This window comes from Leguminivora glycinivorella, chromosome 21, assembly GCF_023078275.1.
Source record: "Leguminivora glycinivorella isolate SPB_JAAS2020 chromosome 21, LegGlyc_1.1, whole genome shotgun sequence".
NCBI lineage: Eukaryota > Metazoa > Arthropoda > Insecta > Lepidoptera > Tortricidae > Leguminivora > Leguminivora glycinivorella.
The window spans coordinates 10,867,201-10,893,589 of NC_062991.1; the positions used below are offsets into that span (position 1 = coordinate 10,867,201).

A 26,389-nucleotide genomic window follows, 5' to 3' on the forward strand; every position below is an offset into this window, starting at 1 on the left:
CCTGCTTATGATATACCTATTAGAGATAACAGCGATGAAACAACTACTGTAAAATTCACTCGACCAACTACTACCACAACTACGGAAAAGGTTAAACCAGTTTACGAAACCTCAGAAGAAATATACGATGGCCAAGAAGATACAGATAATATTAACAGTGAGATCGATGGAGAAATCAGCCAGGAATCGATGAAGGTACCTATCGTCAGTACGTCAAGTGACGTTGAGCACACGTCTAAATCAACAACACAACTAACTCTACTGCAAGATGAGGTGATACCGACGCAGGAAACTCCAAAAGACAAAAATGTGAATCTCATAGATTTCAATCCTGGAACACAAACCGAAAAACCGTTTGGGTCCAACAATAGCACTTCGTTTTCATCTAATACAATTAAACCTATATATGATCGTAATCCATATGTGGATCCTAGACCATTTACGGTTAATACTATAACAACCTTAGATCATCAGTTGCACCAACCCCATTGGCAGATTAACCAAATGTTAGAAAATTCTACTAATATTTCGTATGAAGAAAACTTTGATTTGAACACTGGTGAAGAAATGAGCACCATATCCACCACTAAGCCATCTACTACACGTAAGGTGCCCTATTACTCTAACAACCAGGATGGTAAATATAGAAGACCACCTAGACCGGTTTTCTCTGCTCGTCCAAACAACACATCTCATGATCCTAATAATATTATTACGTCTACAGTTCATATACAAGACAAAAAACCTTTGATAATCGAAAAACCGAGCGAAAAGACAACATTACCAACATTTACTATTACAACAGATTTAGATGTCAATCGGACTTCAAGTGAAATTATCGATTTATCACCGCCACCGCCAACAATTGACTATAATTTCAAGCCTTCAACGAACGATGAAATGATTATGGGAATGAGTCCTCCACCTCCTCGGACTCCACCTGCTATAAGACAACCTGTCAGAACTACCCCAAGACCTATTCGAACACCTCCTTTCTCTAAAACTTTACCACCTCGCACATTGCCTCCGAGGACATTGCCTCCTAGAACAACAACTCAGAGACCTACAAGAAAACCTGTCACGAGAGAAGAAGTATCAACTTATAGACCTTCTTTCGATATTAATAACATGAAACGTCCAGTTTACAACCCCGGCCAGCCATCGTTGCAACTATTACCTCCGCCTCAGGAACCATCACGTGTTATTGAAGTAAATCCAGAACCAACAGAAAGACCAACACCTCCATCGGTCATTTTCCCTACACCTGTTTCTTCAGGATGGTTAACTTCGTCAGGGATTGAATTTGCATCAGGTTATGACTTTGAACCTACCTCTATACAGTTCCCTGGAACAGCTGGAACTGTGGTTCCCACCATAATTGCTCCGTGGCACACTTCGTCCACCGAGAAAAGTTCAAAGGAAGAAGAGTCAAGTGAACGTAATGATAATCTTAGCACAGAAAAACCTGTCACTGAAGAAAACGCATCAGATTCGAGCAAAGAGGCTACTGATCATCAATCTTCTGTTACTTTTGAAAGGCCCACGGAATCCTCTAGCACAGAATCACAAGAGGACGTTTCTACAGAAAGAGTCAAGTTTGGAACCTCAGGATATAGGAATAGAACTCGTAGACCTTACCCATCACGAGATAGCTCCAGTAAATATAAGACTACCACAACCAAAAAACCTACTTCAACAACGAAACCTGTAAGAACACGTCCAGAAATATTATATCCTACAAGGCCTACTCCCACTAAGAAGATTCCTGTAATCAGGCCAATACCTCAGAGGCCTATAACAATTAGTCCATCAAGCGTTATTGAAAGTTCGGAATCTCCAGTTGAAGAGAATTTCATTAAACCAACAGAAGTACTTAAAGAAAGCTCGTTGCCTTCTATACAAGAATTAGAGGCTTCAAACGTAATAAAAAAAGTACCACCAAGCGTATATACTCCTATTGCAGAAGGTAGCGTAGTTGTCAAGCCAACTCACCACGCCGGTAACGAAGTTAAAGTATTTGACGAGATCATACCGACAAAAACTGAATTTAAGACTATGGTAGTGACTTTAACAAAGACTTTATCTGAACCACCGCAAATCATTTCTAGCATAGGATACGTTAACTTAACTCATACTCGTACTGTTACTCATACGAAGACAAGTCTTGTGAGTCAATCAGAAGGAGCTGTAACGCAAACGTTAATATTGACTAATATACGTACATCAACGATAGTAGACGTTGTCACTGAAGTTTATACACAAGTTCAGCCAACTACAATAATTGAGACTGTAACCAAACATATTCCTATACCTTTAGACCCAACGCCGGTTGTAGAAGCGACCACAAAGACAAAATTGGCTCTAGATGATGTTACTATGTCTTCAGAAGAAACTGACAATTTCATCATTAAAGACAATGAGACAACTGAAAATATACAAAAGATTCATACTGAAGGTGACAATGAAAACGATACGTTCTTAATAGTAATGAATAAATCACAGAATGGTGGGCAGGCGCCACCTGTACAGACAGATATTGATACCGGTGATTATGATGGAATCACTAGGAATGAACAAGTTAATAGCAACGGAGTGTCTCAAGTTCTATTTGGAGAAATATTACTTGCTGGAACGCCATATTTGGAAACCACAAACGTCGGCCATCCCACTGGTAAATATTTATCTAAAGCTTATTTGATTTAAAGAGTATTTCTGCTAAAGTGCTAAAGCAAGTGATTAAGTCTTGTTTTTAGGGTTCCGTAGTCAACTAGGAACCCTTATAGTTTCGCCATGTCTGTCTGTCCGTCCGTCCGTCCGTCCGCGGATAATCTCAGTAACCGTTAGCACTAGAAAGCTGAAATTTGGTACCAATATGTATATCAATCACGCCGACAAAGTGCAAAAATAAAAAACGGAAAAAAATGTTTTATTAGGGTACTCCCCCTACATGTAAAGTGGGGGCTGATATTTTTTTTCATTTCAACCCCAACGTGTGATATATTATTGGATAGGTATTCAAAAATGAATAAGGGTTTACTAAGATCATTTTTTGATAATATTAATATTTTCGGAAATAATCGCTCCTAAAGGAAAAAAAAGTGCGTCCCCCCTCTAACTTTTGAACCATATGTTTAAAAAATATGAAAAAAATCACAAAAGTAGAACTTTATAAAGACTTTCTAGGAAAATTGTTTTGATCTTGATAGGTTCAGTAGTTTTTGAGAAAAATACGGAAAACTACGGAACCCTACACTGAGCGTGGCCCGACACGCTCTTGGCCGGTTTTTTTCCTCATTATTTTGTATGCTTAGAGATTGGAGAGATTGTTAGACCATTAAATAGGCTACTTGACCCTTTTTTAAAGTATATCTTACATTATTAATTACTGTCCAATTAACCGAAAAAAATTCCACCATATTTTATTACGACTTGAAAACCGGAAAAAAACATTTATAAAGTTTACTTTCACTTAATCAGGCAAAAACAACATTAGCCATGTTAATCTATATAGATTTTCTGTGCATGACCTAAATCGAATTGAACACAAAATTTTCTGACATTTAAGTATGAGGCATAAAGTTCATGATGTCATTGACTGACTCGAGATTAAGTTAAGTGAGGTTCTATGACGTCACTACATATCTGACAGCGTTTTCGGTGGCCAAAGTTAAAAAAAATATTACACACATTTTTAATCGAAAATACGTAGCCACCATACATTTTAATATCCAAAATCTATGAACATTGGTTTTTTATGTCAAATACTACAGGAAACAATCATTTCTTGTGTCAAATTCGATAAGAGTCTAGTAGCCTATTCTAAGATTAGAGTAGGGTTATTAAAGATTGACTTAATTTGAAGGTGCAGGATACGGCAAGGAATGCCAACCAGACTGCAAAGCGTCGAGGAACGAGCGATGCCAGAGGATCGATGGACTTATGAAGTGCGTGTGCAGACCTGGATTCGCCAGGATGTTCCCTGACAGACCTTGCAAACGTAAGTATGACCAAACACATACTCGTAGTTTAAATCAAACCGTTCACAAAGAATGTAAAAAATTACATCATCCTTGAATTAAAAAAACTATGTTAATATGGGGTTGTTAACCCCTGGAACGCCGTTGTCAAAAATTTGCTACTGAATTAATAACCTTCAATCTGTTAATTACAGTTTAAATCGTCCCGGACAGATCTGGAACAAGACAGTTGAGGGGTTAAATTAGCAATAATAAGTAACTTTAATTTATGGATTTATTTTAATTCCTTGATTATTGGAGTAGTCCAGTACGAATACATTATAGTTCTTTTAAGGTACCCACTGATCAGTTCAACATTCGGCGCTGTCTCTTTTTGTAACTGACATGACGATGTCATCCGGCAACTGTTAGTTACTGGGCCCCTTTAGATCGATACTATCGATCGATGTTACACTAAAACATTCTTACTCTCAAAAATTTCAAGGTATTAGGGACACCTATACGATCCTAATATGTTATTGTTTGCTTTCCAGCTACCTACACCTACTCCGTGAAGCTCGCCCTCGGCACCCAAGGCAACCAGCGTCTTCACTTCCACGAGAGCCTGGCAGATAACTCGAGCAAGCAGTACCAGGCTCTCGCCCTGGCTACACATGAGGGCATCAACCGTATGGTCATGCAGTCAGATCTGAGGGATGTGTTCCATGGAGTGCACATCACGGGCTTCCATCCGGTGGAGATGAGGAGCGATGGAGAGTTGTACCAGGGAGTGATGAACGACTTTTATGTGCAGGTGAGGAAAGGATAGAATAATGGTTTATTCGTAGGCAGTAGGCACACAGACAATAAACAATTTTCGAGACATACAGATAGAATATGAAGATCCACGAAATGGCCTCACCTCAGCATATTGCTGGCGACTTCTCTTCTGGTCTTCCGGTGAGACCATTAAGTGAGAAAAATCAGGGAAGGCAACATACAAAAGTAAGTATATTTGGTTCTGTGAAGAGGAATAAGTAGGAGGCTGTATGACATATAGACGGAACTACAGCTACTTTTACTTAAAATAAGCTAAAGGAATTGTAATTACCTAAGTAAAAGTTTGAAAGCTTGCTGCAATTGAAAACAACTGTAAAAATAAACATCGTCAAATTACTGTTAATTGTGGTACAAACGTGAAAGTAAATAATAAGATAGTTTGATTACAAATTGTCAGTTTGAAAACGCATGTTAAATCGATGTAATAATTTTAAGTGGGATAGGTACCCACTTTAAAATTAATCAGCGATATACGAGTAGAGGTATACGAGTAGTCTTTAGAGAAATTTAAGGTGGCTCGCTTAGGTTACCCGAAGCTCAGGCTGCGTTAGATGGCGTTAATCTTCAAATTACCAGTCTTATTTTTTTTGTGGAGTCGTACAGGCATTTATATACTTTCAATTATGCTTCGCGAACATTTAATATTAAAATTGACGTATTACAACAAACATTCAACTTCTCATTGTAACGTTAATCCCCTTAATGTAGATAAATTTACTATTTTACACTATTTCTAAGTACCACTCACACATACAAACAGTGTTTTTGTATTCCTTCTAGTCGATAATTTCACGCGGCGACAGCTTGTTTAAATAGCCTTGCGGTAAATACGTGCCATCGCATGATTTGCATGGAAGTACTGGGTTCGAATCCAGGACTTTTTCTCTTTTTTTTTTTTTTTATACTACGTCGGTGGCAAATAAGCATACGGTCCGCCTAATGGAAAGCGGTCACCGTAACCTATGGACGCCTGCAACTCAAAGAGTGTCGCATGCGCGTTGCCGCCCCATTAGAAACTTGTACACTCCCCTTTGCTGCGTGTGCACAGCAAAAAGGAGTGTACAAGTTCAAAGGAGGGTTTGGGTTGCCGACGACTCAAAGGACAATAGACGGAACAAATTAGTTCCGTAAGTCCTCCCGTCGTCAGCACCCCACACCCTCGTTGAGCTCTGGCAGCCTTACTCACCGGCAGGAACACAACACTATGAGACACTATTTTTTGTTTTATTATTATACATAAATTTATATGTACTCGTACAGTAGTTACTGAGCGTTTTCCACAAAAAAGATTAACTCTTACATGGTAATAATTTTTAGGTTCGTCGAACTCAGAATTTCTAACATAATTATCCTAATCTGATATTTTTAAAAATTCCAAAAAAGTATAGATAAAAATTAGTTTCTAAACTACGATTCGAATGATTTTTTTTTCTAATTGTTTATTTTCGATGGAGCAAGGGTATTCAAATCGCTTTTGAAATCTTAAATTAGTAAATGAAAATGCAATAGTTAACTGAGTAACGTAATGCTTTAAAAACTCAAGTGGACTTTTTTTATCTAAGGAGTAATTTCGATAAAATATTATATTTAGCGAGGGTATTAAAAGTTGTGTTTTATATCTCAACTTAATAAATAGAAAATCAAAATGACAATAAAAATATCAATAGGTTCTCTAAGATAAAATTGATACCTTCGGCTCTCCATTCTTGCTCGGTCAATAAAAAATACGAAATTTATATCCAAAAAAATACAAAAAGTTAATAGAATCCTGGGAATCGAACGCACCTTCACGGCGTGACAGACGACTGTACACCAACGACGCCATTACATAACACGCTGTTCCCGACGAAATTGGGCTATACATAATATAATTAATTAAATATAAATAATAATGTCAAATCCATACTAATATTACAAATGGGAAAGGGTGTGTGTCTGTTTGTTTGTCCGTCTTTCACGGCAAAACCGGAGCGACGAATTGACGTGATTATTTAAGGAGATTTAGTTGAAGGGATGGAGAGTGACATAGGCTACTTTTTGTCTCTTTCTTACGTGAGCGAAGCCGCGGTCAAAAGCTAGTTTATTATAAATGGGAAAAGCTGGTTACTCTATAATCTGAAGTGGAAGAATTCGTTGTTTCACCAAAGATAATGTGTGTTTGTTTGTTTGTCCGTCTTTCACGGCCAAACGGAGCGACGGATTGACATGTTTTTTAAGTGGAGATAGTTGAAGGGATGGAGAGTGACATATGCTACTTTTGTCTCTTTCTAACGCAAGCGAAGCCGCGGGCAAAAGCTAGTACAGCACGGGTAGCATGGTCGCGCGATAGACGATAAAATATCAGGCCGTCCCTGTCGCACTATTAGTAAGTGCGATTATAGGGACGGCCAGATGTTTTATCATTTATCGCGCGACCATAATTGCCTGCCTGGACCAGATTATATTGATGATAATTATTATTTGTAACCATTTAGTTAATATTGTCTTCAGTTACCGCGATAGTTACTCATGAAATAAAAACTATGAAAACGGATTAAATCGCGTATAATGAGTTTAAAATTCATCCCGATGTTTCAAACACTTTACAGCGTTCGTGGTCAACGGGTGACTGAGGAAAAATTACAATGTGCAAAAGCTACCCATATTCTTGTATATAACCATTTAGTTGTTGAAGAAAAACATTCACACAACAATAACATAGGTCAACCAGCTCAGTAAATGCAACACTTTACTAATACTATGCCCACACTATGACCTATGTATAATGTATTATACCAGACGTGTAATATTTTATTTTATCAACAAAGGCATAATAAAGGATTGTATTGTATTTTTGTATGAAAATAAAAAATAGGAAAGCAATATAGTAATAGTCAAATATTCCATTAAAAAAATAAAAAATACTTAATAAATCCATAAAAGTTCAAATGATTAAAAAAACTTCGGATTCGAACCCACGATCTTCTGCATCATAGTCAGTCGTTTGACCGAGACGCCATTTCGATTTACATTAGCAGTGTCGAAATACACGATATGTATCTTTGTTGACAAAATGCGTCATTATTTCTGAGTCTGCTTGAGTTAACTAAACCAATATCTTTAAATAATTACTTGTCAAGAGCCAAATGTCACTGATGACAATGTCAACTAAAAATGCGCGAAATATGACGGCTCTGTGTCTGTACACAAAATTTGGCACGCACATTTACGTAAAATTAATAAAAAATTCACAAGGATTTGTCCATGATTTCTGTATGAAACAATGTATTTCATTCACTACCGCGACGACGGAAAATGTATAGTAGATGTATGCGCATATTTTTATTTAGTTGTAGTGTGCGGTGACTAAATAAATGGTAGATGTTTTTTGTATGGAAAGCGAGCCACCTTAACAAATGGCAATTTGATTCATTATTTTTAGTTTAGAATGCTCGATTGAAGATACCGCCCGCCATAAATCAATTTGCAATAATAATTATGCTATAAAATTCTGATGAATTCAGAAATTGTGAACCTCCACCTTTAAAAAAAACGATTATAAAATTTTATCAAAGACATTTTTTAAACATTTTAGTTGTCCGACAACGCACACGAGAGCCGCCTTAAAGAAGTACTTGAGAAGTATCTCCGACACAACAACTACAGTCTTGGAGGAACCGACGTGCTCGCCGCAGGAGAACTGGTGGACAAGTTGGAAGTTAACGGTAAGCATCATCCTCCTTGCGTTATCCCGGCATTTGCCATGGCTCATGGGAGCCTGGGGTCCGCTTTGACAACTAATCCCAAGATTTGGCGTAGGCACTAGTTTTACGAAAGCGACTACCATCTGACCTTCCAACGCGAAGGGTAACTAGGCCTTAGTCCGTGTTCACATTATCCGATCCGATATCGGATGTCGGAAGGATTTCAATAGAAAAAATCCAAGATGGCACCTGCAATGTATGGCATATCGGTCCGACATCCGATATCGGATCAGATAATGTGAAAACGCACATTGGGATTAGTCAGGTTTCCTTACGATGTTTTCCTTCACCGAAAAGCGACTGGCAAATATCAAATGACATTTCGCACATAAGTCCCGAAAACCTCATTGGTACAAGCCGGGGATCGAATCCGCGACCTCCGGATTGAAAGTCGCACGCTCTTAGCGCTAGGCCACCAGCGCTTCAGAAGTTAACGGTAAGCGATACTTGAAAAAGAGTTAGGAAAGAAGTTATTAGGGAAAACGACAATAGACAACACGAAAACAGACTAAACTACAGAGAGAGAATTAGTAAACATTATTTGATGGTAACGGTAAGAGAGTCATGATAGTCTGAAGGAGGTACTTGAGAAGTATCTTCGCCACAACTACAGCCTCGGAGGAACTGACGTGCACTGCACGCCGCTGGGGAGTTGGTGGACAAACTTGAAGTTAATGGTAAGAACATACATATAATTTTGTATTTGCTCATGAAACAATTTCTTTTTATACTTTGACTGTTTTCATGTTAAGGTGTCACTAGATCTCTGTAACATTGTGAAATCGCTTATGTGAGAAAACTATCTAGCTCGCTTACAATTCACAAAACGATGAGCAGTGCTCGAGCAGATGTCCTTATTTAAGGATTGTCGAATGACTCGCTGTCGGCACATTTAGTGATGTATTTCGCCACGCCAATTCAGAATGTCCTTAAACTTATACAATATTTAAATTTTCAGATTTCGACGAGTGCGTAAGCGGTCAGTTCCACGATTGTTCGGAGCATTCACAGTGTTTCAACCTCCGAGGAACTTATACTTGCAGCTGTCTAGAGGGCTTCGCGGACTTGAGCGTCAACTCGCAGTACCCTGGCAGAATATGTTCTGGTGAGTTCTGCATTCTTCAGATCACGTCGAGAATTATCATAGTCGAAATGTTCTGTGTTAGTAGTTGTCGAAGTTTTCTGTGTAGCTAATACAATATTTATAGTTATTATGTTGTAGCTTAAACAAAGGCGTTGAGGGTCGAAACCGCTGTACACATGCAGGCTTTATAAGACCAGCCGCCGATACCCGCATGATACGTCATGCTTCCAATTTTATCACTTATCTATGTGGATAAAGTATCCGTCACGCTTTGGCAAGTATGTCAGTGTGAGAGTGACCGATGTCTTATCCACGTGGAGTGATAAAATTGGAAGCATGATACGCCGACAGAAGGCTAGTCAATATTCCCCTCTGTGGATCAGGATTGTTATCTAGCAATGTGTCTATAAGTACTCGTATTGCACCTACTTACATTTTGGCGCTTTAAGTAAATACCTGTATCTACTCTAAAATCAGATATTCGTGCGTTTCAGCTGAACCAGTGGGATGCGAGAGGTGCAATTACCATGGAGCGTGCTACTCCCGAGACGACCGTAGAGTGCTGTGCGAATGCTTCCAGTGGTACGCGGGCAGCACGTGCCATATCAATCTGAAGGGTAAACAAAAAGTTATTAAATTAAGCTCCACCGTTATTCGAGCTCTGTTGAATATATGAGACATTAACTGCAATGTTTCCATCACCACTTACATTTCCTTCCTCTTTAAGTGCATTTTGATTGGTTTTGGTTTATCAGTTAAAAATATTTGCTCCAATTGTTCAAGCAGTTAAAAAATTGTCGCGACATGTTTTGGAGAACCTTTTACATGAGCAGGGGTTGGTAGTTTAGTAGCTAGCTGCACATACTGTTGCGTTGGCGATTCATGGAGAGCGATTTAAACGAGAAGCTTAAAGTTTTTTTCTTCTCGTCCACAGTGGTGCTGATATCCTTGGTCGTGGTTGGCGCACTACTGACGGCTGTTCTAGCAGCATGCGCCGTGATCGCTTGTTCACGTCGTCCGCGGCCGCCGCCTCGCTCCATCGTGGCTTGTATACAGAGCATGCCGGGACTACATCAGGTAAAGATAAACTTTAGTGTTGGTCCACAGTGGTGCTGATATCCTTGGTCGTGGTTGGCGCACTACTGACGGCTGTTCTAGCAGCCTGCGCCGTGATAGCTTGTTCACGCCGTCCGCGGCCGCCGCCTCGCTCCATCGTGCCTTGTATACAGAGCATGCCGGGGCTACATCAGGTAAAGAAACTTTTATTTTTAATTTTAGTTTTGTAAGTATCGTACATAACTTTGGTAGTGATTACTTACATATGTATTAACATTACTAAGACTTTATAAAATAAGTGAGAGAGCTTGTTTGGAATTAATCGAGACTCACTTTTAAAGAATTCTAAACGACAGGCATCAGTATCTAGAAATCCATAACACCAAAATGTATGCCGTTAAAACTTCAAATAATCTGGAACATTACCAAAATCTGTCTCAAAACCCAACTCCGTGACCCGGGAGTGTTCTAGTTTAATATATTATTTAATAGATCAACGTGTAAACCTCCCGTTTCTGTATCTGTTGACTACGAACGCTGTAAAATGTTAGAAATATCGGGACGAGATATACGCTACATAATCCGCTTCCACACTTGTAATTCCTGAGTAACTAAATATCTCGCTAACCAAAGACCATAATTATTTGTTTGGTTTACCAGGGTGCCATGCCTTCAAAGCAGCGTGCCGATCGAAGAGCCCTGATCAGCGAGAGGGGAGCGGATTCCGGCGACGCGTCGAGTGTACAGAATGCCTCGCTTCCCTACATGCCGGCTAAGGTACACCCATGACTTACAGACAGACAGACATTATACTACTCGTTGTATTAAAAAAAAAACCGGTCAAGTGCGAGTCGGACTCGCTCACCGAGGGTTCCGTACAAACTTTCAATAGTTGAACCATCAAAATGTTATTCATAGAACTCTACAGATTTGACTAAATCCCTCAAGACTCAATTTCCCACATAACAAGTAATATTTTAATATACAATTTTATTGTTAGACAACGTCCAAATAAAATCAAGACTATTCGACTTCAATAGTTTACGACTTACGACATGTCGCAAGGACGCTCCTGAACCGACCTCATTATATCAGGAAAAACGCCATGTAGGAAATGAGCGTTCAACGTACAGCGACATTAATTGTTTATTGCGTGAACCAATTTTAACCATTTTTCCTCTATTTGAAAGCAGGTAATTTCATTGTTATTTTGTTAAAAAATACAGGTACAATCTGAAAGGTTTTTTATAAATAAAAAAAAAAGTTTTCAAGATACATGTACGAGTTTATTTTTCCTGTAATGTTCATTATAATAGCCATATTTGGTGAAAATTTCATAAATTTATGTTGGTAAACTTCGGAGATAAGGGGGGGGAACGGTATTTTTTTTTTACATTTTCCTTCAAAAAACATTTTTTTCCACAACAAAAAAATTATAAAAAATAGTTTTGATATGTACAGTTTGAGCTCTTTCTAACGATACCCCACTTGACCTAGTTTCTTGAAATTTTCAGTTTGACCCCCTTTCATTTTGGCCATTTTCTATCATTTATATTAATTAATTAAAAAAAAAATCTTTCAACTTGTAGAGGTTCACAATGTTTATAACTATTCCAAATTTCATATCGGTAGCATAAGTAGTTCTCGAGATATTTAACAATGTGACAGACGGACAGACAGACGGACAGAGTCGCACCATAAGGGTTCCTGTTGTACCTTTTTTGGTACGGAACCCTAAAAACTTCTTCCTAGTGTTATCCGGGCACCATCGCCTAGCAAAATTGTCGAATCATTTATTTTACTTACTATCAACTCAACTTACTCAACTTTATTTAGGCGCGAAATATGTACATTTTACCTTGAAGGGCAAGTTAGAATTACCATCGCTTTCTGCAGGATGATCCTCTTGCAAGTAGCTGGACCATGCATCCTAGAACTCCTTGTGCCATTTTAACCCTTAAAGATTGACCCGTAGAGAAGACTGTTTCACAGTACTTTATTTAAGACAAGTGGTAACTAACAAACGTACGCCGCGCGTTACGCAACACATTGTAACTGGATGAGAATGAACGAGAATGAATTATTCTCATCCTCTTACAATGTGTTGCGTTTGCGTTTGTATGTACACGGCGCGCATACATACGAGTACATACCGCGTGATTGCTTACTGTGATTGCTTAAGAAGCTGATCACTCAATATTTTACTCAAATACTAACCCTACTGCATTCTGCTGTCCTTATCACATCCCATTGCAGAGACCGAGTAAGAAGACGGCCATCTCCGACCCCCCAGCACACGACCCGCCGCCACCGCCAGCGCCAGCTGTCATGATACCACGAGCACGCCTACATCCACACCATTCTGACAGGTTTATTTTGGCTGGACTTAATAACAATGAAAAACCAATAACCAACCTCCAGTGTTAGTGGTTGGTGTTTTCTCAAACCATAAGGGAAAAAATGCTTCGTATACCCTTACTTGTGGCAATCTCTCTCGCTTGAAGGTCGAACTATAATGTTCTACCTTAGGCCAGGGGGCGACACAAGCCTTCAGTAACAAAATGTATATACTTGGAAAAATTTGACCAGGGTCGTCGTGACACATGTGGATTGTGGCCTAAGCGCTCAGGCACCTCGATGCTGGTTCGATTCCAATCGTGGGAAACAGGATATTGCATTTATTTCAGTTTATAAAACATGCCTGATAAACATACAATTGTAATTAATAGTTTAAACCACAACAACATAAACTTTACTCTGAATTAAAACTTCAAATCATTTAACCTGTTTTTCAACCGTTGTGTTATAGCCGGGAAAACATCTCACGGAAGAAGAGTCTGGAGCTCAGCAGCGAAGCCAAACTGATCAGCTACCTGGAGTCGGGAGCTGTCAACAACAGTAATACCAACGATGAGGTAAGTTTGTTGACTAGAAATTATTCCAGTCAGTTTAAAGGGACCTCTGTATCTGATTCGTGTTTCGATACATTTTTGAAGATCTTCCACTGAAACACCAGTCTTAATAATTTTTTTCTTTGTTAAGTTAGTACGTAGTACGTAGTAAATAATAATAATAATAATAATAATAAAATTTGACCAGGGTCGTCGTGACACATGTGGATTGTGGCCTAAGCGCTCAGGCACCTCGATGCTGGTTCGATTCCAATCGTATAGTATATTTTATTACTAAAAAAAAAAAAAAAAAAAAAAAAAAAAAAAAAAAAAAAAAAAACGCTGACACTGACGGACGTGTCTTTGGATAAATTTTCACAATTTTATTTATTTTTATAGTATTTTTATCGCCGTTCTTGGTTTTTGTGGTTCAGTTTTTGTGTATTTCTGACGCTATATTTAATCATGTACAATAACAAACATGCAACGCTACAATTAACTAAATACACGGATATCAGCATGAACTGTCAAACGGCGATAAGTGCATTGTGAAAATGTTAACAAGGTCACGCACCAGAGCGGCACAAAGAAACGCACACCCACCATCCCCGCCCGCCTCGTCCAGCTCCCCGTCCGCATCGTCGTCGGGCGACGAGTTCGCCACGGCGCCCGACACCGACGGGTCCAGCGACGAGAGCGGGCCGCCGCTGCCGCCGCCACGACCACCTGCGCGACGAGGGCGGCCACCGCTGCCGGCACGCTTGGGGCCTGCGGGACATCCTGCCCCGCCCACGGCTCCCGCTGCCGGTGGTGTAGTGCGTCGCATGACGTGGACTCGACAAATAAACGAGAACGTCATGCGCGCCTATTACGGGGCTACAGAGGGGGGAACCCGGCTATCCGCGTACCGTTCCAAGATGCTACCTCTGTTCCAGGCACTCGAGCCATCCATCACCGTATCGGAGCAGCGACTATCGGATCAGGTGCGCGTCATTCAGCGGTCAAAGCGGTTGGATGATGCCACACTTGATCGACTTCGCCAGGAGGCTCTCGCTGCTCGCGCGGACCCCGCCTCGGGGCGGAATTTGCCCGCCATGTCGCCGGACCCGGTGCCCGAACCCGACCTGGCACCGGATGCGCCGCGGGTTGATTCCGGTAACGACGGCGGGGACTTCGCGAGTCAGAGCGAGAGTGAGCCTGCCAATGAGCAACTGAGGAGGTCTTTGGAAGAGGCGATTACGCAGTATCGCTCCACAAACAACCCTAGGCCACGATTACCACGTCTGCCCATGAATAGACGCAATCTAGCGCTAATAGGAGCCTTAAATGCTTTACTAGATCCATATATGCGGACTAGTAAAGATCTAGATGATACACACTCGATCATGTACTGCGGGGCCATCGCGGCGTGCCGTGTTGCTCGAGTCAAGTTTCCGGACGCTGACCGTGCAACTAGGACCGCCGGAGGTGTCCCTGCATGGCAAGTACGGATCGAGCGTCGTATCAACTCGTTTAGGACTCTCATTGCAAAGCTGATCTGCTTCAGAGGGGTAATAATCGCCCCCGAGTAATGCGCTTTGTGAACCAGGCGTTCGCGGGGACGGGCATCAGGCCCCGCGACTATTTGGCCAATGTCACAGAGCGCATCGACTTCCTGAAGCAGAAAGTCTATGCATGGGCAAGCCGTATTCGCCGCTACAGAAAGCGTGTGGACCGATTCCAGCAGAATCGTCTTTTTCAAAGCGACCAAAGGAAAGTATACCGAAGGTGGGAGGAAACCGACCCTCGTGTGTCCGACGTGCGGCTACCGGATGCTACTGCCATGTCTGATTTCTGGCGTAGCATCTGGTCGGTGCCCGTTGAGCACACGGAGGGCGAGTGGATGACCGTTGTCGAACGCGGGTGTGAGAACATCGAGCCTATGGGGGCTATCACCATCAGCCCCGACGACGTAAGTTGTGCTACCCGTACGGCCCAGAACTGGAAAAGTCCTGGACCGGACGGATTGCACAACTTCTGGCTAAAATGGTTTCGATGCTCGCACTCGCGTTTGGCAACGCAATTTCAACAAGCCCTCGATCTTGGTTCTCTCCCACCTTCCCTAACAACTGGTGTTACTTTCCTGCTCTATAAGTCCGGTAGTACCACGGAAGCAAAAAACTACAGACCCATTACGTGCTTGCCTACACTTTACAAGCTCCTTACATCCATTTTGAGAGCAAAAATTAACGCGCATATTGTCGCTAACAACATTCTGGCTCCCGCTCAAAATGGATGTAGGGTTGGGTCCCGTGGTACTAAAGAGCTCCTCCTCATAGACATGACCATCTGCCAACAAGTTCGGCGGAACAGGGGAGCCATCTCGGCCGCTTGGATTGACTATAAGAAGGCCTATGATTCGGTGCCTCATTCATGGCTGAGAAGGGTATTGGAGCTGTATAAACTTGATGCAGCTTTAATATCCTTCCTGGCTGCATGTATGAGGCAGTGGACCACAGTCCTTCGTCAACAAGGAGGCAGGGATGACCCCCTGGCCCGCAGGACTTCATAAGGATTGAGCGAGGAATATTCCAGGGTGACAGTTTGAGTCCATTATGGTTCTGCCTAGCTCTGAATCCCCTCAGCACGCTGCTGAAGGATTCTGGGCTAGGTTGCCGGCTTCGGAGAGAGGGTGAAGTCATCTCTCACCTTCTGTACATGGACGATCTCAAACTATTTGCACCGAACACCCAAGACCTGATGGTGCTATTGAAAACCACAGAAGTTTTCAGTACCGCCATCAGAATGGAGTTTGGTGTCGATAAGTGTGCGGTTATGCATGTACAGCGGGGGAGGTTGTAAATTCAGAAAATTTACAACTTTCTGAGACGATGTCGTTCAGATCTATCTCTGAATCAGAAACCTATAAGTACCTTGGTATGTCACAGTCGTTGGGTATTGAGGATGTTGGCATTAGACGGTCGGTGAAGGAGCGCTTTTTCAGTCGGCTCACAAAAGTCCTTAACAGTCTTTTGTCAGGAGGCAACAAAGTGCGCGCCTTTAACGCCTGGGTAATGCCTCTACTCACATACTCCTTTGGCATACTACGGTGGACCCAGACTGAGCTGGACGCCCTGGATCGGAGGGTCCGTTCACTGCTTACCACACATCGTATGTTACACCCGCGCTCGTCTGTTATGAGATTGTACATCCCACGGAAGTGCGGAGGTCGAGGCTTCCTAAACGCCAAAGATCTCCACAACCGTGAGGTGTACAATCTCAGGAATTACTTCCTTAACAACGAGTGCGGGGTGCATCGTGATGTGGTGGCAGTTGACGGAAACCTCACGCCGCTCTCCTTGGCGAAAGAGAACTGGCGCAAACCTGTGGTACTAAGTACTGCGGACCGCAAGGCGGTATGGGAGAGCAAGCAGCTACACGGGCGGTTCTACAAGGCCCTCACGGGACCCGATGTAGACCTGCTCGCATCGGTGAACTGGTTACGATTCGGGGACCTCTTCGGAGAAACCGAGGGTTTTGCCTGTGCAATTGCGGACGAAGTTATGATGACGAACAACTACCGGAAATATATCCTGAAGGACGGTACGGTCGACATTTGTCGGGCATGCCGCCGTCCCGGAGAGTCACTCAGGCATATCATTTCCGGTTGTTCTCATCTTGCTAACGGCGAGTACTTGCACAGACATAATCTCGTAGCCAGGATTATTCACCAGCAACTTGCTCTTCAATACGGCCTTGTGGACCGCGAAGTACCGTACTACAAGTACTTACCTGCGCCAGTTCTTGAAAATGGTCGTGCCACGCTCTATTGGGATCGATCTGTTATCACTGACAGGACTATTGTAGCCAATAAGCCTGACATTGTAATAATAGATCGACTGCAACGCCGGGCAGTGCTCGTTGACATCACCATCCCCCATGATGAGAATCTCGTGAAAGCCGAGAAGGACAAGTCCAGTAAGTACCTAGACTTGGCTCACGAGATAACCGCCATGTGGGATGTTGATTCAACGATCATTGTTCCGATAGTCGTTTCAGCGAACGGTCTCATAGCGAAGAGTCTCGACCAACATCTTAAGAGACTCTCGCTAGGTGGCTGGATCAAGGGCCAGATGCAGAAGGCGGTGATCTTGGACACGGCGCGGATAGTCCGACGGTTCCTCTCTCTGCAGCCCTAACCACCGGCAGCTTGGGCCCTGCCCCGCTGCTGGCGGCACCCTAGGTTAGGTTTTTTTTTATAATGTGTTTATATGTTTTTTATATTGTTTTGTATGTGTTTTTGTATTTTACTTTTATATTCATATTATAAAAAGCTTAGCCTAAGAAGCAAAATAAATAAAGGAAATAATAATAACATATTGTCGCTAACAACATTCTGGCCCCCGCTCAAAATGGATGTAGGGTTGGGTCCCGTGGTACTAAAGAGCTCCTCCTCATAGACATGACCATTTGCCAACAAGTTCGGCGGAACAAGGGGGCCATCTCGGCCGCTTGGATTGACTATAAGAAGGCCTAGGATTCGGTGCCTCATTCATGGCTGGGAAGGGTATTGGAGCTGTATAAACTTGATGCAGCTTTAATATCCTTCCTTGCTGCATGTATGAGGCAGTGGACCACAGTCCTTCGTCAACCAGGAGGCAGAGATGACCCCACTGGCCCGCAGGACTTCATAAGGATTGAGCGAGGAATATTCCAGGGTGACAGTCTGAGTCCATTATGGTTCTGCCTAGCTCTGAATCCCCTCAGCACCCTGCTGAAGGATTCAGGGCTAGGTTGCCGGCTTCAGAGAGAGGGTGAAGTCATCTCTCACCTTCTGTACATGGACGATCTCAAACTATTTACACCGAACACCCAAGACCTGATGGTGCTATTGAAAACCACAGAAGTTTTCAGTACCGCCATCAGAATGGAGTTTGGTATCGATAAATGTGCGGTTATGCATGTACAGCGGGGGGAGGTTGTAAATTCAGAAAATTTACAACTTTCTGAGACGATGTCGTTCAGATCTATCTCTGAATCAGAAACCTATAAGTACCTTGGTATGTCACAGTCGTTGGGTATTGAGGATGTTGGCATTAGACGGTCGGTGAAGGAGCGCTTTTTCAGTCGGCTGACAAAAGTCCTTAACAGTCTTTTGTCAGGAGGCAACAAAGTGCGCGCCTTTAACGCCTGGGTAATGCCTCTACTCACATACTCCTTTGGCATACTAAGGTGGACACAGACCGAGCTGGACGCCCTGGATCGGAGGGTCCGGTCACTGCTTACCACACACCGTATGCTACACCCGCGCTCGTCTGTTATGAGATTGTACATCCCACGGAAGTGCGGAGGTCGAGGCTTCCTAAACGCCAAAAATCTCCACAACCGTGAGGTGTACAATCTCAGGAATTACTTCCTTAACAACGAGTGTGGGATGCATCGTGATGTGGTGGCAGTGGACGGAAACCTCACGCCGCTCTCCTTGGCGAAAGAGAACTGGCGCAAACCTGTGGTACTAAGTACTGCGGACCGCAAGGCGGTATGGGAGAGCAAGCAGCTACACGGGCGGTTCTACAAGGCCCTCACGGGACCCGATGTAGACCTGCTCGCATCGGTGAACTGGTTACGATTCGGGGACCTCTTCGGAGAAACTGAGGGTTTTGCCTGTGCAATTGCGGACGAAGTTATGATGACGAACAACTACCGGAAATATATCCTGAAGGACGGCACGGTCGACATTTGTCGGGCATGCCGCCGTCCCGGAGAATCACTCAGGCATATCATTTCCGGTTGTTCTCATCTTGCTAATGGTGAGTACTTGCACAGGCATAATCTCGTAGCCCGGATCATTCACCAGCAGCTTGCTCTTCAATACGGCCTTGTGGACCGCGAAGTACCGTACTACAAGTACTTACCTGCGCCAGTTCTTGAAAATGGCCGTGCCACGCTCTATTGGGATCGATCTATTATCACTGACAGGACTATTGTAGCCAATAAGCCTGACATTGTGATAATAGATCGACCGCAACGCCGGGCCGTACTCGTTGACATCACCATCCCCCATGATGAGAATCTCGTGAAAGCCGAGAAGGACAAATCCAGTAAGTACCTAGACTTGGCTCACGAGATAACCACCATGTGGGATGTTGATTCAACGATCATTGTCCCGATAGTCGTTTCAGCGAACGGTCTCATAGCGAAGAGTCTCGACCAACATCTTAAGAGACTCTCGCTCGGTGGTTGGATCAAGGGCCAGATGCAGAAGGCGGTGATTTTGGACACAGCGCGGATAGTCCGACGGTTCCTCTCTCTGCAGCCCTAACCACCGGCAGCTTGGGCCCTGCCCCGCTGCTGGCGGCACCCTAGGTTAGGTTTTTTATAATGTGTTTATATGTTTTATATTGTTTTGTAAGTGTTTTATTTTATTTTACTTTTATACTCATATTGTAAAAAGCCTAATCTAAGAAAAGAAATAAATAAAGGATAAATAATAATAATTTGTTTATTTTAGAATATCATGATCCATACATTACAATAACAAAAAAAAAAAAAAAACATAAAACAAAAATAAAAATAGTACCTCATAAAATATGGTTTCTGTGACAAGCTTGTATTTATCTTCTTCCTACCTTTTCCTTTATGGATCTGTAAGGGTATCGTTTGCGCATCTATGGTACTTTAGTATTCGTGATGTGAAAATGATTCCACTGTCACCCATCATGTCTAGTCATTAGTTATTATTGATCAGTTACTTTGGAATTTATTTCAGATGAGAAGAAAACACAGTATGGAGTCATCTTACAGTGCCATGAAAGAAAGACATAATAAGCAAGGTAATTTGTAGTTTCTTATTATTATTTTAAATGGCTGAAACTCGAGCTTACCAGTCTTGGCCGCCATTGAACGTCCTGCTGAAATAAGAAACGACGCCGAAAACGAAACGTCGGTCGAATATTACCTAAACTAGTCTAGGTGCGACCGAATGGTTCGGCACCAATTTGTATTTATTTGGCTGAAACCGATACTTCTGTGGCACACTTATTTCTCAATAATCAATTTAAGGGCTTAAACATCAGTTTAAGGTACACTTACAAAGTATACAAAGCTTTTTTTTTACTGCAACCTAACTGCAACGTCAGCGTACAGTGCCCATAAAAATTTGCTGTTCAGTTGGAGTCCGTCCTTATTGTCCCTAATATATTTCCTATTTTAAATTTCCAGGTGCTTTAGTATCAGCAGGGTTCAAGGTGTCCACGACCATCCGGCCAGATGAACCAATCAAGGACGACCGCGATGACATGTCGTCTGTGCACAAGGATATGGATGACCTGCGGTTCGACTCGCTCAGGAAATCTTACAGGTAACATGTTCAGATACATTAGTACGCAAATCAGGGAACTAGAAACTTTGTTATGCCTGTCATCCGAGTGTTTGCTCGCTGTGATTAAGTTACGTGTGGCGCCGGCCGCGTTGCTGGCCGAGCTGCGCGCGCGCACCGGCCTGCTGCGCGAGCACAGACCAATACAACAAGACGGCCCTTACAGGGCGACTCGCGGTCACCAAGCATACGACAAATCAGGTTTATAAAAGTTTGAACGCGTGCGACACCGATCAGTAGTGCCCAAGTATACGACCCGCTAACAGTGTTCGTGTCCGCTCGGGAAAAATCTTAAATAATCAAATTTGGTTGCAAACAATGGTCTCTTGCAGCATAAAATGGTGTGGCAAGTCTTCTAACACTTCTACATATAAAAAAGATGGAATAACATTCCACAGTTAAGTCAAATTAATTATTTTGTTGAATATTGTTTATTATCCGCGGAGTTCATTTATACTGGTCAATATGGTTGTACTGAGCGGCGCCGAGGCGCGTCCATCCCTTTTTGCCTAGTTAACAATGCGATATGCTATCCCTTTCACGTAAACGACTGGGGATGGGGCCATGTTAGTTTATGTCTGTTGCGGGAACTTCGTACTACCGTTCGTACCATGTGCTACCATTTTATGAAATATAAAAGAAAGCAGATTTGTAATTGTGAATAATTATCTAGAATCTGTAGAGTCTGTAGTGTTATTTAGTTGATTGATTAGTTTAGAATATTTAGTTGGTAATTTAACTTAGTAAACGTAAGTAAAAATGCACAGTTTAGTTATTAGTTACTAGAATGATTTTTATTGAGGTGCTATCACAATCATCATCCTCCTTGCGTTATCCCGGCATCGGCATTCGCCACGGCTCATGGGAGCCTGGGGTCCGCTTTGGAAACTAATCCCAAGATTTGGCGTAGGCACTAGTTTTATGAAAGCGACTGCCATCTGACCTTCCAACCCGAAGGGTAACTAGGCCTTATTATAATTTAATTATAATATTATAATTTGTTGCAAAACAAATTCACCACAGTACTGGTACCGGTACCATTGTCTATAATAAACATGTCCCATTCCCATCCCTACTGCTAATCGTAAAGGCGCGCCATTATTTGAAACGACCAATGGCAGCACCGTGCGCGCCCGCCTCACCCCGCAAGGATTGGTGATTTGCGTCTCGAACAATATCGCTTGCATTAGGCTTCTAGTGGGGTGTTCTGTGTGCGCGAGGCACCGTGGACGAGAGCCATAAGTACGCTCAATGAAGTTGCTACCCGGATAGATGTTCCATTGCTCTGAGAATGACTTCATTAAGCCGATACGGTAGGGGTCAATTCTCCATACAAACGCTCTCGACTATTTCCTCCCTGGTTTTTGAAGATAGAGCAATGATTTTTTCAACACAGATTGTTATTACTTTTATCTGTGTCGGACCGTTTTGATTTTTTTGATATTCTGCTTTTTACAGATTCTAGAGCCAATCAAAAATTTCCAAAAACGGCCTTTTTCATTGTGGCGCAAAAAAAGGTGTGATACTCAAGATTGGTAACAATTAACCAAAAAAACTAAACGGTCCGACATAGATTATTTAATTGTTATTCAGATTCTCAAATTTCGTTCCGATTGATTAAGTTTTGAAGGAGGAAAGAGTCGAGAGCGGCACCTCGATTTTAAAGATTTTTTTGAAATATCTTTTGACTGAGTTATTCTTAATGGACAATTTTTTTTCGATAAATCTAGTTAATAACACTTGTATATTTAACTAAAATTCACAAGTTGAAAGGGGGGCTCCTTTCCATTTTAGCATTTTCGCTACCGTATCCTCTTAAAGCTACTTTGTTTGTATTGTGTTATGCTAACCAGAATAATTGTAAAATAGAATCAGGTTAAGATTTGCTACACCCATTTTCTAAATAACCCATTTTATATTGTTTCAGCCAAGAAGACTTATCAGAATGGACTGATGCCGAACGGCGACTTGGAGAGCTGTAAGTTTATTTACAAGAGTTCTTTACTTTATACTTTTTTTCACAACCACTTTTGGTACACAAAATACCACATTACTAAAAAATGTCCACGGAAGTGCTTCAGCCAAGTTAATTAGCATAATATCTAAATCTAAATGTTGCCTTTTCATAAACAGTCAAATTTTTAAGCGGTATCGGTTTACCAGAGTTTCCATTTCATTTCAGAACTCTATCGGAGGCTCGTTCGGTGGGCGGGACTTTACCAGCCAGCACAGGGCGAGCAGTATCGTCAACTCGTTTAACACATCAGGTAATCTCAACTATCCCTTTTTCAAGACAAAATGAGTATGTAAACTCACTACCTATCGTAAACCCACCCAACAGTTTGACAAGAAACAGCTTTTCTTTGTTTAAAGGTACTCATTATTTAAAAACTTTATCACTATTCTAATGATTAAACCTTGTAATCTTCACGTTATTTTGTACCAAGCAAAGAGGATCAAGTATTATAGAGAGTTACTGTCGAAGAAAAATGTGTAATCACAGTGCATAGACTGCCATCTCTTGACACAGGCTTAAAACTTTTGAACCGCAGTTTTGACCATTTGGCCCATATTCTTAGCTTGGTATGTTTTAAAATGTCATATATTCATATTAGCGCAATCTAGCTGAGCGTACCCCAAAGGTGTAATGCCACCTTTTTCTGTATGGTACTGAGGTACATTTTTCTTAGACTTTATCTGTCTATACAGAGTTATATATGTCTTTGGTACCAAGACTCCTCAGGGCGTCCGCTAGGTGGTACAGATACAGTCAAGTGTACAAAAGTTGTTCAGAAATATGTCGACGAATGAAGTAAGAGCTAAGTCACATCTTTGAGCAACTTTTGTACACTCATGACTGTACGGTCAACTAATTTAAATTCTGGGTCACTTTAGAACTCTTGTCATATTGACACTGTTCTCTATTTGCCATAGAAGTCACTTTGGCGTTTACTATGAAAAGGTTTTACAGTGGCCTAGGATTCAAATAGGTTGACTGTACAAGTGTACATTGACCGAGAGCATGCCACTATAGATAAAACCCATCGCACGCGTCTGCGTCAGTCAGCGGCGCTCTAAAGCCTGGTGTCCACTCAGGCGGAATCGAGGCGCGTCGAATCGAGTCCTCATATATTTGAATACGATTCGACGCGTCGCTAATGGACGCAGTTTCATAAGAAATGCAGAAGGCGAATTAATGAGACTTGACTAGGGTTGCAAATAGAAAAAAAACCAAATGTTTTTTTTTTCGTAATTATGAAACATTTATTATACAAACGTTTATTGGGGAATCCCCGATGCGACGTGGGGCGTGGAGAGGCGGTGGTGTTCTTAAAACTGTTTTTTTTCACGGTTTTTTTCATGTTTTTTTTTTCAAGCCAGGACAAGAACCGTTTTTTTGCAACCCTAGACTTGACTCGGCGAGCCTAGTGGACGCCAGGCTTAAGTACCTATTTTTTTCCTGCTGCCTATTGCTGCGCCATCTAGCGGTCATCCTCACCTTTACCTTACTTACCTTACTTTAACCTCTGTACCTGTAAATACTCCGTTTTGTCCAGGAGGCCAACACGATGGCGGAGCGCGACCTCGGATCCACCTTCTTACTGCCGCACGTGCACCTTTATAAACCGGACCTAGTGCGTATCTAGCACCTACTTTACACCTCTCATCTTATTTACTCCAGAAAATATCTTAAGCTGCGTTTTAACTTAGTGTTCAGGGTGGCTAGCCGAATGGCACAATCGCTCACGAAACGCTCACGAAACGAAGCGCTAGTAGATATCTATCTCTATCGCGCTTGCGTATTGGCGCGACAGAGCCAGCGGCGTATCGCTTTCGTTTGGCGTCGGAGAAATGCCATTCGGCTACGGGGCCTGAACAGCCGGCCTAGCCGAATGGCAATCGTTGGCGCTAGACGCCGAACGAAACGCAGTCTGGCTCTGTCGCGCCAATACGGAAAAGCGAAAGAGATAACTATTATATAATCGTGAGCGTTTGTGCGTTTGGCTTCGTACCCACTTCTGAGCGAAAATTTCTTCGTTCGTGAACCGATAAAGGACTAAGTGAAAATGCAGCTTAATTTTTTTTACCTTTCATGCTTAGGTTTCAGAATTTGGGACCCCCCAATTAGCGTAAGTTGTTGACAAAAATTAACTGACTGTCACAGTTTTGAGACGATAATTAAGCAAGAAACTATAAAAATATTGTTTTTGTGTTAATTACATAAACTTTGAGCGATACATTCAGAAGAAGTAATTTTTTAGAAAAATTTTATGTTTAATAATTGTCGTCACAAAACTGACAGCGTGTTAATTTTTGTTAACAACTTACGTTAGTCGGGGTGTCCCAAATTCTGTAAATGCTCCTAGGAGCAAATCGGCTCCGTAGTTTTTTTGACTTTTTGACAGGAGCATAGGAAACGCCACCCAAAACTAGAGTGTATTTAAAAATGCGTATGTTTTTAGGTACCTGCACTGTATCCTGTTTTAAAAAGTATTGAAAAATTATTGTTTGCGTTATACTTTTATGCTATTTGCTTAAAGATTCACCATAATCACCATATATTTCAGTTTATGGAATACCAACAAAGAAAATATAGTTTTTGACATGTATCTACATTTATAATATTCAATTATTCATGCCTAGGTACTTATAACTAAAATACATGTAGGTAAATTAAATAAATCAGTTCATACAGGACAAGGTATACAATAAATGCTCCACTTTTTTATTTAAAAACTAACTTTTCTTTTAATTACAGACGAGCGACGTATCGGAGTTCGATTCCCTGTGAAGACAAGTCATTTAGATTACTGTAAGACTTCAAGTGGCTTGAAATTGTACCACCAAAGTGAAGACTAATATTTATTTTATGTTATAAGTTGGCACGCGGCATTGCTTTAACTTGGCTTTGCACTGCCGTGTGCCTCGGTGCTTAATAGAACACACGGATGATGGAAGAGATTGGAGATGCTTATTATGCTTAACCATTTTTTTAGTAAATTTGTATACTCTTTTTGTGACCATTCTTGCTCTATTAGATACAAAGAAGACTTGAGTTTACGATTGTTTATAGAAAAACAAAAACCGGCCAAGAGCGTGTCGGGCCACGCTCAGTGTAGGGTTCCGTAGTTTTCCGTATTTTCCTCAAAAACTACTGAACCTATCAAGTTCAAAACAATTTTCCTAGAAAGTCTTTATAAAGTTATACTTTTGTGATTTTTTTCATATTTTTTAGACTTATGGTTTAAAAGTTAGAGGGAGGGGGACGCACTTTTTTTTCCTTTAGGAGCGATTATTTCTGAAAATATTAATATTATCAAAAAATGATCTTAGTAAACCCGTATTCATTTTTTAATACATATCCAAAAATATATCACACGTTGGGGTTGGAATGAAAAAAAATATCAGCCCCCACTTTACATGTAGGGGGGGTACCCTAATAAAACATTTTTTTCCATTTT

General features: G+C 41.7%; 1 protein-coding gene across 1 annotated transcript; it reads left to right on the forward strand.

Annotated features, from left to right (window-relative positions):
- Window positions 1-26,006, forward strand: LOC125237519 (mucin-5AC-like). Its single transcript, XM_048144640.1, has 16 exons — window positions 1-2,671; window positions 3,863-3,997; window positions 4,511-4,770; window positions 8,371-8,500; window positions 9,498-9,644; window positions 10,118-10,240; window positions 10,558-10,700; window positions 11,340-11,456; window positions 12,936-13,048; window positions 13,489-13,594; window positions 20,319-20,382; window positions 20,771-20,909; window positions 22,855-22,905; window positions 23,110-23,194; window positions 24,485-24,562; window positions 25,687-26,006. The coding sequence occupies exons 1-16, from the start codon at window positions 190-192 to the stop codon at window positions 25,717-25,719; spliced, it is 4,206 nt and encodes a 1,401-aa protein (XP_048000597.1). The 5' UTR covers window positions 1-189; the 3' UTR covers window positions 25,720-26,006.
- Window positions 26,007-26,389: the final 383 nt, after the last annotated feature.